Here is a 15,264-nt window from a genome sequence, read left to right on the forward strand (position 1 = left end):
GAATCAAATATTTAGGGAGCTTTACTTGGAGCTCGAGGAGATAGACCGGTGGGTCTCTTGTACTTGTGCATGCGATGCCCGTGTTGTTATTTTTCCTTGCGCCGGTAGTGATGGAGCTTACTCTTCGATATCTAAATCGGTTGTCTATGATGCTCATGGGGCCCTTAGATGCTACACGAGATGTGGGAGTGGCTCGAGAAATACTTCTAGTTCGGCCCAAGTGGATACACCTATCACCGTCCCTCACATAGAGCTTAGAGAGATCGAGTATGATGATAAGGACAATGTCATTAGTGAGGGTGATTTTGTAGAGGAGGATGATGACTCTTCAAGCGGCGATGAGGATGCTTCCACCTTCAATGTTAAGAGTGATATATGCACTTAGAGTAATTATGTATCTTGATTTAGATTGGGCAGTGGATGATGGCTTTTATCTCAATCCATTTTTGTATACTTTTTGTATAAGATTGTACATTTGATTGATACTAAAGTTGTTGGTTTTATTATTTATACTATACTCTTGGGTCTTGACTCCTGAGACTTGTTTCAACTCTCTTTTGCACTTTCTTTTGACTTGAATCTCCAAGTTTATGTTAAGTCTAAGCATTAAGCATAGACTTAAAATTATATGTATTTTTTTTTCATCGGATGTAACATTGAATGTAGGTCCAAGATTTATTAGTCCGATTAGTATTGTACTAGTATCAAATTATACTAATTGGATGCTATCGAATGTGACAACCTTGAGCTAACATAAGGCCTGACTGAGATAAAGGAGATGGATTGCCACACGTGCCGAATGTTGTGGTCCCTCCAAGACCAATAGATAGCTAGTCTTACCAATTTGTCCAAACAGAATAGTAGTACCTGCTGGAGGAGTATAAAGTGAACTAGAGGTGATGCATATGTACTCCTCAAACTCTTCATTTGCAAGATGACTAAAACGAAAAAAAGAAGATGGTAATGGTAAAGGTGTGTCTACCTTCTTCTCGAGACCATAATCGTTCTCAAAGCCTCCAATTATGGAGAAGCTTGATAGGGCGTCATACGATTGGAAGAAGAAGATGCTTGAGACATTACGAGTCAAAATCGAGTTGCATAAAGAGAGTCTTGCATAAAGACTAGCCTCCACAATCGCCGGAGGATACTCTTTAGAAGAGCATTGGCTTTGATACCAAGTGAAGATATGTTAGGGTTTCCGCTGAGGAAACACAGAAACACAAAGTCTTAGATAGAGACAAGCAAAAACTCAAACCCTAAATGCAAAACGCAAAATGAAAAATCTCAAAACTCAAACACAGAGAAGAAACTCAGAAGTGAATGAATGCTGTAATGAATGTAAGAGTGTACAGAATGCCCAAGGGCAAAGCAATGCATTATCGGAGAGTGATATCCATTGGAGACAGATCCCAAGTGCTGTGACCACTAATCGGATTGTTGGAGTGCGAGAACACCAAACGCTGATCACAAGAGTGTCAGGGAACTGAGGCGACAATAGGAGAGGTGTTTGTTGATGTAGATGGCCTACTGGACAACAAAAACGCATGTGTTGTAGAAATTGCTTTGGACCAAGAGATGGCAGAAGTTTGTCACTTGGTACTAGATGCTGAAAAGGGAGGCTGATCAGGTGCTATAATGATGTAGTAGATGGAGACCTCCAAATAGCAGGGCGATGCTGAAAATAGGCTGCCTAGAGTTGGATAGTGATGGGCTGCAGTCAGTGATGACACTAAATGGTAGGTGGTTGATGCCTAAAATCTATAGGGTAGAGTGAGAAACCTGCACCAAAGGATGAGGCTGAATGGTGGGCAGCTAGCCTATTTATAGATTTTGAAGGGTGCCCCACAAAATTAGAGTTTTGGGGGACCACTGAAACTCTTTTGAATCATGCACCAAATTTGCGTTTTTCATTAATTAAGCGTGTTTTGGGTCTGTTTAAACATGCTTATCAGCTATAAAGCGTGTTTTAGCTCAACAGATTTCACATGGGTTCTATGTTGGGGTGCTTGTGAGATGTCTTGGATGCCATGTGGGGATTGCATTACTTTAGAGCAGCAATTAGTACCTCCTTTTTGTGCATTCGACATAAGCTCTTTTATTGGAGCTCTAGTGGGCCTTGATTAGCAAGGACACTGGTACTTGCCAAACATATTGTTATTGTGACCATGTGGCACATCAATTATGGCTTGGCATTCTTTATGTCATGCGTTGGCGAAGTGAAGTGTCTCATTAGGAACATTATTTGGTGAGGAGGAAATGGGAGCCTAGCTAGGACACATCATTTGGTGAGGAGGAGATGGGAGCCTTGGTAGGACATAGGCGGATTGGGCTATTATTGTACGGCCTAGCTCTACAAGAGGCTACATAGATCCAAAGAGAGAGATCAAAGCCTTATTGGTTAAGCTAATTGTTAGGGGTTTGCTTCCATAGAAGGAGCCTTGGAAGCAACTTTTGCTATGCGCTCTTCAGTCTATAACACCTACACATGGAGGACCATGGCAGCCTAGCATTCATTGGATCTTGCAGAAGATTCAAACTAGTGACTTAGGGAGGAGTTTTGAGACTAAATTTGCAGCTACTTTTACCAGAGCATGGACATTGGTTTCATTTGGGCTCCACCAACTACCACCAACCATAGCAGAAGAGAAGAGGAGGTGGGCTGTTCTCTTCAATTAGTATTTTGGATGAGAGTTGGACCACACTATTTGGAAAAAAGACTTACTCTTTTTTGGTTGAGGTTCTCTAGATAGGTTGCTGCCTTAGTTGGAGATTGGTATGCATTCTAGGAGGTACCATTGGAGATTGAGAGGGAGAGACTATAGTGCCTTAGGGGCATGAGAACTATAATAGAGGATGTGAGAAAGGGAGTACTTCTAGTGTGCAATATAGATACAACTTCTCAAATGATGTTGGGCTTAAGTGTTAGGGTTGGGAAGCTCAATGTGTGAAAGTATCATTTTGATTCTCCAACAGTATCTCAAGCAAGGATACAAACCATAATTAGGGACTTAATATATTTGCTAGATATTGTAAAGCTAATTATTTGAGTAGCTAGGAGAAAGAAGAGGATTATTATAATCCTAGGATATTTGGCATGGTTCTATCTAGCATGTATGGGCTTAAATGTTGGGCTGGTCAGCTAGATGACGTGCCGGTATCATTTGGATCCTCTAATAGTACCCAGGTAGGGACATGGACCATTGGGCCATGGACAGTGGTTGAAATTCTTATTGAAATAGGCAATGGAAGCATTGTTTAATCTCATAGTACATTGGGCACCTCCTATGTAGCTCTAAGTGTCTAGCTCAAGTTGGCAGTCTTGGCGAATGCAAAAAAGGGAGGGAATGTGCTCCATAGTGATGTGCCTAATTAAAATTAGTGTGAAGAGGTGAAAATTTGGCCAACCAATGGCACATTGTACTCTGTGAGAGAGGTGTTTATCAATGTATCTCAAGTGAATGACAAAGCTAGATAGGGAAAAGATGCTCATGGTAGAAAGCCATCTTTGTCCCTAGTGGATATGGAATATAGGAGTTCAAGATAGATGGGTTGGACTACACCATGGATGATTTTGGCACATTTGAGGGCTGAAGATGCAAGTCATGAGCTATGAAACAATCCCCATCATGGAAATCTTATGGGGATGTATGGGAGGTCAAAGGCAAGTTGCATCTCATGTTAGGAGGCCCTAGGAGCTTCAAGGAAATTATCTTGTGCTAGAGCTACTTTCTTAATAGTGATTGCCCCACAAGCCTATCCACTACATTGGTTGTTCTCAACTTGGAAGATTGATTTTCTTGGAACAATGCATCCATCATATGATTTTGATGTAATTATGATACTCGTAATTTGCTTTTGTAATGCGCTTTTTGATGTGGCTAGTGCTTCTATTGGCTAGGTTATTTTCAAGCAAGATTCTTGGACTTGTTAAGAACCCAAGGCAGGTAACTAATTGCAGAAGATGATCTATCTTGGCATAACCTATAGGAAAAATCTTGCATGTAAAATGATTGTACTTTATCCCGTTGACCATTGATGTTGACATATCTAAGGGGAACTAGGTGGGAGGGAGTTGTGCCCAAGGCTTTCTTGATAGAGCAAAGCATTGGTTGACCATTCTTGCAAAGTTATTTGGTCACATGACATAAATATGGTCTCTTCTTCATCCTTACAAGTTACTTATGCTGAGTTCTTTCAGCATGTTATGTTTTTGGAATGGTATTTGGATTTTCCCTTTCTATACCTTGTAATCACTGCTCTAATATATGAGCAGCATGATATTTTCCACCCTTAGGTTTCTTATTTTTAGTTATTTGAGTTTGGGGATACTAATGTTCTTTCTCTATATCAGAATCAACACTTTGACCAAGTGAAAAACTGAAGAGCCCAAGATTGACAAGCCAATGTAAATTTGTGCACAGAAAATTTACATTTTGTACAAGGACCAAAATCTCATACTAATGATTCACCATCAATACTCACACCCACTGATACATCATCATGCATCAGGTCAAATGGGTCATGTCGTCATGCCATAGTTTAGTGCTTTGTTAAAGCTTTCGTGTGGCAAATTGAGTTTGGAGGATTCAAAATCTCACTTCTTGTTCACAGCAGTAGTATGAGGGTTTATAGTTTGCTTCTTCATGAAAAAGGCCTTGTTTGAAGAGCTTGTCTCACAAGTGGAGGTAACAAACATGGTGGTGGCAGTCCTTTGTCAAGTGGTCATTCTTTAACAAACCTAGATGCCTTCATCATGCTTGATGGTCTCCCAACTTTGGGGAACGTTGGCAGAAATGGGGAGGTGTCTGGAATGAGTGTTTGATGGCCTCAAGCATTTGGTTGTATTTATGGATGAAGTTTTTAGTGGCGGTGGCAGTCCTTTGTCAAGTGGTCACTGTTCCAGTAAGCTAGATGTCTTTATCATGCTTGAGGCCTCCCAACTTCAGGGGGAGGTTGCCAACTGTAGGAGGTGCATGGAGTGAAGGTTGGATTGCCTTGAGCACTCGTCTTATATGGATGAAGTTTTTGGTTCCTAGGCTATTGAATCAATGGCACCTAATAGGAGGATCATTACATGGTGAATGGAAGTGCTGCCCATGTCTTCCAATGTGTCACCCTCTTTCCTACTTTCTCCATCTCTACCTCAGCTATTGGTACTTTAGGTGGCATTATGCATCTTAGTTACTCTGTTCAAAGATTAATATAGCCTGAGGTCTTGATAATCCAGAGGGTTGATTGGGCATTTCAACATCACATTTTCTCTCATGAGGGAAATTTTCTAAAATATCAGAAAGGGAAAATACAAAATTGCATCTCAGTACATATTTTGAGCCTGATTGAAAATCATTATGGCCTTATGTCTTGCCTCAATCTTACCTATGGGATGATTAGATCAAATGCATGTATGCCTACTTCAGACCTGCTGAGCATGAGCTAATATTATAGTCTTTTAAAATGCTATATATCTACACTAGTCAATGCACAAAAGCTACTGTTCACGAATTGTTTATAATCTGCACACCAAACATGGATGGCATGTGGTATTGTATGCTAATAAGTTTTTTCTACTATACCTGAAATATTGTATCTTCTCTTTTCCCATTTTGTTTCATGCAGATTAGGGGCTTGGCATGGCCTATTGTGTTGGTTGGACTTGTCGCACAGAGTGCAAGGTAGCGTTATAAGGATGCTTGCGTTTGAGCTCTAAATCTGTACTGCAACTAAAAGAAGAAAGGGATATGTAGATTTTTCTTACTGACCTGGAACACATGGGAATGATATTCCATTTCTAATTGAAGATATAAGATAAAGTTTTTGTGGTGAAGCACCTAATAGAGGGTCGATTCATGTAGAAGGTTGGTCAGTAATCAGAGGTCTGATTCTATATGGTGATTGATGGTCTGAGTTGTAAATTTCGTTTATAATAGGCAAGGTAATGACAAGAAGCTTGTGCCAAATAAGAACTGGGAAAAGTTACTTGATTATAAGCACAACAAGATACACTATCTGATTAGAATGTCACTGTTATTTGTATACTGACATCACAGAATTCATAGTAATTGTACTGATTTAAAGTCAACTCTGCTTGCAGTTGTGAGATGTAACTCTTAATGACAATCTTATTAGGCAAACAAGCCACACAAAAAGATGCAAGTCTATGGTTTTGGCAATGGCAATGACAAAGTGGGCAGCAAGAAGAAAACCATGACATGCCATGTGATTCGTTTATGATATAACTTTAAAGCATAGTTGCATTCGTACTACGTACGGACTAGTTCATTCCGTACGGTTCGTATCGTACTGTATGGCACGTATCCGTACCAATTCGTACCAAAAAACAAGCTATTTTTTGCCTATGAAGACTAGACCACACAATATCTCTAAGCCTTATGTTTCTTATCAGAATTTCAAGTCTCTCTCACTCACTCTCTCTCCCCCAACTTCCAAGATGAGTATGCAATTCCAAGAGCATCCCTCCCCCCCCCCCCCCCCCCCCCCTCTCTCTCTCTCTCTCTTCCCCCAAACTGCCAAGCCTCCCTCTCTCTCTCTCACACACACACACACAAAAAGAATAAAGAGCCCCTTTATCTATCCACCCTACACTTTGCATTGTTGTATGATGTATTTATTACATATACACTCCCATCCGTCTTCTAGTAGCGCATTGTGCATGTTGTGCATGAGGTTTTACCTTGTTACCCTCATGTATTCATCCTATTAACTCCAGTGACATTGCTATTTGAGCTCTAAACATGTGTTCTATTATCTATAAACCAAAATAACTGAGTTTTTTTTTTCGTACTAATATCGTATCGTACCTTATAAAATCATAAGGTACCAATTAGTACCGTATTTTATCGTACCGTACCGTATTGTACCTTTCGTACCTGACAACCTTGCTTTAAAGTAAAAGATAATAAGAACTAAAAAAGTTGATCCTATGTGAAACTTGAGTGAATGTGCTTTGTAATTTCCAAGTTGATGCTGGAGCTCATGGTTGTCTGCCTGGGTACGATTGATCATGCAAAGTTATGTGGTTATCTGCAAAATCTGCAATTACTTTTTGGGGTTTTGGAGCTCCTTTCTGGGGTCTCATGTTCAACAACTTGGTGAAAAAGTTGGTGGTAAAGGGTCACCGTTATGACCCATGAGATGCCATGAGAAGTAGTTGGTGGTAAAGGGTCACTGTTATGAGCTGCCATGAGTAGTAAAAATCTGAAATTAATCCAACAGTGTGCAATCATCATCTCTTTGGCATGATCAAATATTTTCAAATCCTTAAGATGTTATGGTTTTTGTGTACTTTGATGGATGTGTCCCACTCAGATGACTGATGGTCTGAGATATACATATTCATGGTATGGTTTCTCAAAATGTCTCATATAGGCAAGCAGGTTGCATTGATAGGTAAAAAGAAGAGAATCAGACCTTCAGAGCTGTACATATGGATGATCTCCGAGGATGATATGTTCAATCAATATGCTTAGTTGACTTGCTCGGAAGTAAGTATTCATGTTCATGTTCTCTTTCCAGTTCAGGCTGGGATATCTGTGATTGGGATTGATGGTCTGTTGAGTGATCAAGCAATTTTGGTTGCTTGAGGGCATAGCTAGTGCTGAAAGATGAGAGCTAGAATGGTAAAATGAGTGCTTGTGCTGATGGTGTGTGTGAGAGATTTGTTGACTCTAAGTATATGTTATTCAAGGGCAAAGTTTTAGTGAGGATCTTTCCGTTTAGACTTGAGTAAATGGTTGAAGCAAGGAATAATGTCACCTCTTAAGTAGTCTGACACAATAACAAATAGGTTTAGGGTTTGGTAGCTAAGTTTGTAAAGGCATATGAATGCAATAGGTACTTAGCAGTTGGTGCTAAAATTTGCATGTACTGCTGAGTAAGCTAGCACTGGGGTTTTAGAGACTAGGTTTTGCAAGCCTAGAATACATGGCCGAGGGACACAGGTTAAGACAAGCAACCGTGGATTTTTATGGTCAATAAATAAGCTATGCAGTAGGCTTCCTTTTTTGCAAGCCTAGAAAGCATGGTCTAGGCACACAGGTTAAGACAGCAATTGTTGATGTTTTATCGTCAATAAAGCAGCTATGCAGTAGGCTTCCTTTGTCAAGAGTGCACGATACAAGGGTCTGATGTTTGAATGGATTGTTTTTACACTGTAATAAGCTCTGATGTATGATAGATTATCATGTCTTATGTTGTCTGTTAGTATTATATGAGGCTCAGTATGTCACTAATTAAACTTAAAAAATCTTGAATGTATGGCTGATGCAAAAAAATTATACACACAACTTTAAGGCCCGTCTTTAAGGTTGAGACTAATAACAATACCATTAATACATTTAGAGTCTACTTAAAACAGATGTGCAAAGGAGAGCTGAAATGAGAGTTTAGATACCAAGTAGATAATGATCTGAAATTAATGATCTCATGCCAAAAGTATTTTGTAGAAAAGAGTAGAGACAAGACATAGGAGCAAGTATCTAGAGGCTACAATCTACGTCTCCCTCTTGTAGGGGGTAGGACAAAACTTGAGAGGAGAGAGCTTGAAAAATGAGGGAAGCCTCAAGAAAGCTTGAGAGCTTAGGTGTTAGAGAGAGAGAGCTTCAGGCTTAAGAGGTTCAGGACTTACTAGTGCATGAGAGAGAGAGAGAGAGAGAGAGAGAGAGAGAGAGAGAGAGAGAGTCCTACCCCCCTCTTGTGAGGGGTAGGACAAAACTTGGGAGCTTGAAAAATGAGGGAAGCCTCAAGAAAGCTTGAGAGCTTAGGAGTTAGAGAGAGAGAGCTTCACTCTTAAGAGGTTCAGGGCTAACTAGTGCATTGAGTGTCATATATATATATATATATGACATTGAGGTTCAGCTTGAAAAATGAGGGAAGCCTCAAGAAAGCTTGAGCTTAGGGTTAGAGAGAGAGAGCTTCACTCTTAAGAGGTTCAGGACTAACTAGCGCATTGAGTGTGTGTATATATATATATATATATATATATATATAGAGAGAGAGAGAGAGAGAGAGAGAGAGAGAGAGAGAGAGAGAGAGAGAGAGAGAGAGAGAGAGAGAGAGAGAGAGAGAGAGAGAGAGATGCCAGAGAGCTATCCATCTAAGAAAATGGAAAAGGCAGCAATGATCTCATTGCAAGGCGGACATAGAAGGCATATTTAGCATGCTCGAAATGCCTTCATTTTTGATTTTGCCTCGGGTATCCATGGTCATGTGGCCCGTGTTCGTGGTTTATTGTTATGGTAGATCTCCTCTATGGTTTTAGCCGACTTGGTTCTTCTTGACATTGATGCTCCTTGGTTGGATATTGTTCGCTCTAGGCTGGCTGTCCTTTGTGTGTGATATTTGTGCGTTATGGTCTTAAGAGGCCTTTCGGCTTGATTTGTGTTTGTTTTGTTTTTCTTAGTTGACTTGATGGTCTGATGTAAATATTGCCACTTAATTCAATTATCTGAGAGAGAGAGAGAGAGAGAGAGAGAGAGAGAGAGAGAGAGAGAGAGAGAGAGAGAGAGAGAGAGAGAGAGAGAGAGAGAGAGAGAGAGAGAGAGAGAGAGAGAGAGAGATGCTCAGGTTGCTTCTGATTCTGTGGACGCCCAGGAGGTTGATTGGGAGCACCTGTTGGAGTTTGCTAACACTTTGCTGGGCGATTATGTTCAACATAATCAGGAAGTCTTTTCGGACTTTGCAACGGAAGATGTTCTGGAAGCCACTGTGGATCCGAAATATGTCTTGCGTTCCTTTTCAGTGTTCTATGAACGTGCTGTGATACTTTTTTTCACTGGTAGGATCCCGCTGCTTTCCCGTATTCGCCAGTGGCTGCACAGTCTGCTACAAGAGGAATGTGTTGAAGAGATTTTTGTTGGCCCCCGGGGTTTTTTTGAGGTGCTGTTGAAATCAGAGATACACCGTGCTGCTCTTCTGTCTAAACTGCCATTGTTCGTTGATCGCCGTCTGGTCCATGTGGTGCCATGGCGCCCCATGGCAGATTTTCAGTGTCTGCTGCAACGTGAATGCCCTGTGTGGGTTGAAGTGGAAAACTGTCCGACTGTTTATTGGCCACTGTTAAAAGACGCCATGGCTGCTGTGGGCACTGTTCTGGTCCCCCCAAGCCTAAGGGCCATGAATTGCAACCGCTTGTGTATGTTATGGGACACTGCTCGAAAAAGGCCTGCTTGGTTATGCATTAACTGCTCTGGCATGCATCCTTTACATTTTTGTTTGAAATGGGGCAACTTTGCAGGACATTGCTTTTCATGTGGAAAATTGGGGCATTTTATGGTTGAATGCCCGGAGAAGCACCACACTTCAGATGCCGAGCATGTTGCGCAGCCCATGGAAGATATGATGTGTGATGCGCCATTGCAAGATGCCACCCAGCCACCTAAAGTTTTGAATAAAGGTAAACAACAGGTCTTGGGTTTGGATTCTGGTGGCAATGACTGGGTAGATGTACACGCGAAAAAAGGCAACAAGCATGCTGTTGGCATGATGGATACTGTGCCTGTTGCCTCACCAGATTCCATTGGTACGTATATGCGCAGGAGAGAAATGATGTCTTCAGAGCACTCTGCTCCTGCTATGGTTTCCTCTGCTCCCCATCAACAGACAGCTAGGAGAGTGTCTTCAAATGGTCCTAAGGGTCCACCCGCTAAGTTGGCTTTTGATACTCGAGGTAATGTCATTACCCCATGGGATCGTCGTTATCCCCGCTCCATCCCCAAGTCAGCGGATATGCCATCCACTTCCAAATCTGGTCGTCAGAACTCTTTTGCCGTGTTAGCTGATTTCTTGGATGAGGGTGTACTAGACATTCTCGCCGAAAAGGTCTCATCGAGGCAAGCTGTGCCTCGTACCCGATCCTCTTTTGCATCCACATGAAGATAGCTACGTGGAATGTGCGAGGAATTTGTTCTCGCCACAAGCAACATGCCATGTGGACAATATTGCATGAGAATCAGTGGGATGTCTTGTGTCCTGTTGAACACAAGAGTCATAGTGAAGCGGGTAAAGTTGTGGATTGCCATGGTTTTCGTTTGTTCTATGCAGGGACACATACCAGGCAATATTTTGGTGTGCTTATGATTGTACATGAAAAATATCAGCCGGTTCTTATCAAGAATGATGTACATGGCCGCTTTGTGGTGATTGAAATTTTATTCGAAGGAGAGATCTTATGGTTACTTGGCCTCTATGCTCCGAATGATCCTCTCTCTCGTCGGGAGCTTTGGCATACCTTGCAGAGTTCCTTGTCCCTTGGCAGACGGGGTTTTTTGATGGGGGATTTTAATATGTGTGTTGATTCTTTACAGTCCACATCAGAACATTCAATCATGGATGCGCCGGAAAGACGTACGTGGCAGCAGTTGAATTTTGCCGTTCTTAAGCAAGATCTCTGGTCTTGGCTGTATCCTTCTTCTACAGGGTTTACCTTCCATTCTGCCCAGTATGCCACAACATGGTTGCGGTTAGACCGCATTTACATCATGCAGGATGATGATTTCCTTCCTGAGATGCTCGAAATGAAAGTGTTACAACAATATGCATTGTCGGATCATTTCCCTCTGCAGCTTGAGCTCCTTGCACAACCAATTGCTCCTTTCAAGCAATTTCTGGATAGACTCCTGTTGCGTTTCAACTCGTCTTATTTGAAGCATGCAATCTTCCAGGGCTATATGCAGCAATTGATTGATCGGTTCTTATTGGATTTCTCATCCCAGGGCACTGCTTCCTTTCAACGATTGCTCTCCAATGTGCAGCGGGTTGCTCGCCAGTATGGGATCCATCATGCCTCTCTTTGTCGGCGGCGCCGACAAGCAGCCGAGGAACTGCTGGCTTTGGTTCGTTCTTTGCTGGTGGACACTCCCGATGACGCATTTCTGCTATCACTGGCAACGCGTCTGGCTGATCTTATTAAAGAGTTTCAGTTGAAATCCTATCAGCAGGTCAAATTGCAACAGCTGATGGGCACTTTGCAAGACAGTGCTTGTCAGACCCATAAGTTTTTTCGAGCTCTCCATGCGTCTCCTGCTCGAGAGAATATGACGAGGCTCCAGGATGAAGAAGGTCAAATGGTTCTTGATCCGCAGATGATTGTGAATATGTGTAGAAATTATTTCCTCAACCTTCTTGGTTCTACTTCTCCGCCTTCAGGCCAAATTACTCATGCCCGTTCAGTTTTTTATGATTTGGTCCGCAATCAGGTTCCTCAGGACATGCAATCTACTCTGGAGGCAGATATTTGTGAGTCGGAGGTCATGGATGTTCTGCTACACTTGCCTAAGGATAAAAGTCCTTGCTGGGATGGTCTTACCAATGAGTTCTTTGAGTTTTTTGCCACCCAGCTCGCGAAACCTTTGACGGCTTTGTTTCAGCGCGTATGGGAAACGGGGATTATGCCTTCCTCTTGGAAAGACGGTCTTATTAAACTGCTTCCAGAAGTTCCGTCGCCATCCATGTTGAAACAGTGGCGCCCAATTTCTTTGATGGGTTCTATGTATAAAATCTTTTCAAAAGTTATGGCGAATCGCCTCCATAAGCATCTTCCTGCCATTGTGCATCCTCTCCAATATGGTTTTATTAAGGGCAAAAACATTTTGCACAATGTCTTAAATGTGCAACTGGCAATTGATTATGCAAGGCATTCAAATCAGGAGGTCGTACTGGTTCAATTGGACCTGGAAAAGGCTTTTGATTATCTGGACGGGTCTTTCATTGCAGAACTTATGTCTGCTATGGGCTTTGGTGCCCGGATGTCTCGTCTGATCTATACTATTAGTGTTGCAGCATCTTCGCGGGTCATGTTGAATGGAGGAGTTACCAAGCCAATTGTCCTTGCCCGCTCTGTCAGACAGGGGTGCCCTTTGAGTTTTAGCTGGCCTCATTATTGGAGAGGTGGCTACTCCATGCATGGACACTATTCACTCCAGCCTTGTTGTACCATCTTCATGATCCCCTTCCTTCGCTCCTGTAGATCTTTGCTTGATAGCTTTTTAGAGAGTTTTGTTCATGCATTGTGTTCTTTTGTTAGCCTTTTGGCTTCGTGACAACTTTTACCATTTTGTCTTGTTGGCTTGAAGGCATGATGTATTCCAAGAAGGCTATGATTGTGCTTGGTTGGCCTGAAGGCTGGATGCAAATATTTCTATGCATTATTTTGAGATCACGTTTTGGTAATTAATAACATGAATGTTTATCGGCATGTGTGCACGCGCTCACGCAGAGAGAGAGAGAGAGAGAGAGAGAGAGAGAGAGAGAGAGAGAGAGAGAGAATGGTCTTAGTGCATTCGACTGTCAGCTGCAACACTAAGTGACCTGTGCGATCTGCCCATCCACAGTCAGGGACAGGTGCTACAGACTCTGAACTGTTGTGGAGTGATGCAGCAGCAGCAATTCAGGTCCAGGTTCATGCTTACAGTCAGGCGAGCTGTTCTATAACGGTCAGTCAGTACGCAGTCAAGGGCAGGGTTCTTTAACCTGGGCAGACAGTCAGTATACAGCAGGCAGGAGTCAGTACTCAGCAGACAGGAGCCACAAAACAGGTAGACTATCGCGCTACTCAGTCAGGGTTTGCACAGCCCTATTTCACTCAGGCAGGTTGCAAGAACAGGCTGGAGATATGAAGGCATGGATGCAGTCCATGTAGTGCTCTGCATCAGGGTAGATTCCCTGTGAGTGAAAAGAAACAGGCTTGCAGGTTGAGGCCTAAACCAGGGCACAAACTCTGGGAAGACTGAGTTCAGCGAGAGAGAGAGAGAGAGAGAGAGAGAGAGAGATTTGTAACTTTTGGTTTGTCTGGTACTGAGATTTGACTCACGATGGCTTAGAGCCATCGTGTATCTTGTAATCATGTAAACTTGTACCTCTTTTTCGTAATTAATACAATTACCTTTTACGAAAAAAAAGAGAGAGCGCAGCACTCAAAGGTTGAGCTTGTTGAGCGGGGAGTAGAGCGAAGAGCACAGCTGAGAGAGATGGAGGTTGAGCAATCGTGAGTGAGAGAGTGTGACGGCTGAAGAGTCAGTGAGCAGAGTGAAAGTACGAAGTCGATAAGAGTGTACCAACAATGTGTTGGTACACAAAGAATAAATTGTATTTATACTTGGGGCATGTAAAGGGTGCATTCACAAGTACTAAAAAGGGGGGGGGGGGGGGGGTTTAAACCGGGCCTTTACCTTTATCCCAATAACCTCCCACTTAAAGGTCTGATGTGAACCTCTAGCTAACCAACTCCCACTAGTCGAATGCAATGCTCGTGCTGAGCTTTGCTTAGACTTTTAGTGAGAACATCTGCAAGGTTATCTTGTGTTTTAATCTTGGTCAATGTGATTTGACCATCTTCCAGAATGTGTCTGATGAAGTGATATTGCACATCTATATGCTTTGTGCGTGAATGATACATGGCATTCTTAGCCAGATACACAACACTCTGGCTATCACATCCCAAAACTGCAGTACCCATAGATATGCCGAGATCATCTGCAAGTCTGCTAAACCAGATAGCTTCCTTAGAAGCTTCAGTAGTAGTTGATATGTATTCAACTTCAGTGGTACTCAGTGCAACAATGTTCTGTAACCTTGAACACCAAGAAACAGCCCCACTAGCAACTGTAAAGACATACCTGCTGGTGGACCTACGAGTGTCCAAGTCACCTGCCATGTCTGCATCACAATAACCATGCAAACTAAGTGCACCCTGCCCATAGCAAATACTTTTTCTTTGTGTATCCTTAAGGTATCGAAGAATACACTTGATAGCCTCCCAATGCGCTTTGCTAGGATTTGATATAAATCCACTAACAACTCCCAATGCATGAGCAATGTTTGGACAAGTAGCAACCATAGCATACATAAGAGAGCCACAAGCTGATGCATAAGGAACCCCCTTCATAGCATTTGCTTCCATGTCATCTTTTGGGCTGTTGGCTTTACTGAGCTTGAGATAAGGAGGAGGTAAAGGTATCCCAAAAGGCTTAACTTCAGCCATGTTAAATCTGCCCAGTACCTTTCCAATGTACTTTTCTTGAGATAAAAACAACAATTTCTGCATTCTATCTCTACAAATCATTATGCCCAAAATGCGCTCTACATTCCCCACATCTTTCATGGAGAAAGCTGATTTCAGCTGATTTTTGAGAGCATCCAAGCTAGTCTTTATTTTCCTAGCTAGTAACATATCATGCACATACAAAACAAGTATGATGGGGCTGCCATTTGTATCCTTTTTCATGTACAAGCAATGATCTGCATGGCTGT

The 15,264-nt window shown here is 42.2% G+C and overlaps 1 protein-coding gene across 6 annotated transcripts in view; it reads left to right on the plus strand.

Moving 5' to 3' along the window:
• LOC148021917 (protein DETOXIFICATION 46, chloroplastic-like) overlaps nt 1-15,264 on the plus strand; it is a 69,935-nt gene that overhangs the window by 34,428 nt on the left and 20,243 nt on the right. For all 6 annotated transcript variants that reach the window (XR_015694419.1, XR_015694418.1, XM_087697448.1 and 3 more), the window contains exon 5: nt 5,617-5,672. Coding sequence is in view for 4 of the 6 variants with exons in the window: in XM_087697448.1 (XP_087553574.1) it covers nt 5,617-5,672 (56 nt within the window). In the remaining 2 variants the exon portion in view is untranslated. The remainder of the gene's footprint in view (nt 1-5,616; nt 5,673-15,264) is intronic.

This window comes from Lygodium microphyllum, chromosome 17 (genome assembly GCF_053477565.2).
Source record: "Lygodium microphyllum isolate KBCC chromosome 17, Lygodium_microphyllum_v1.1.10, whole genome shotgun sequence".
NCBI lineage: Eukaryota > Viridiplantae > Streptophyta > Polypodiopsida > Schizaeales > Lygodiaceae > Lygodium > Lygodium microphyllum.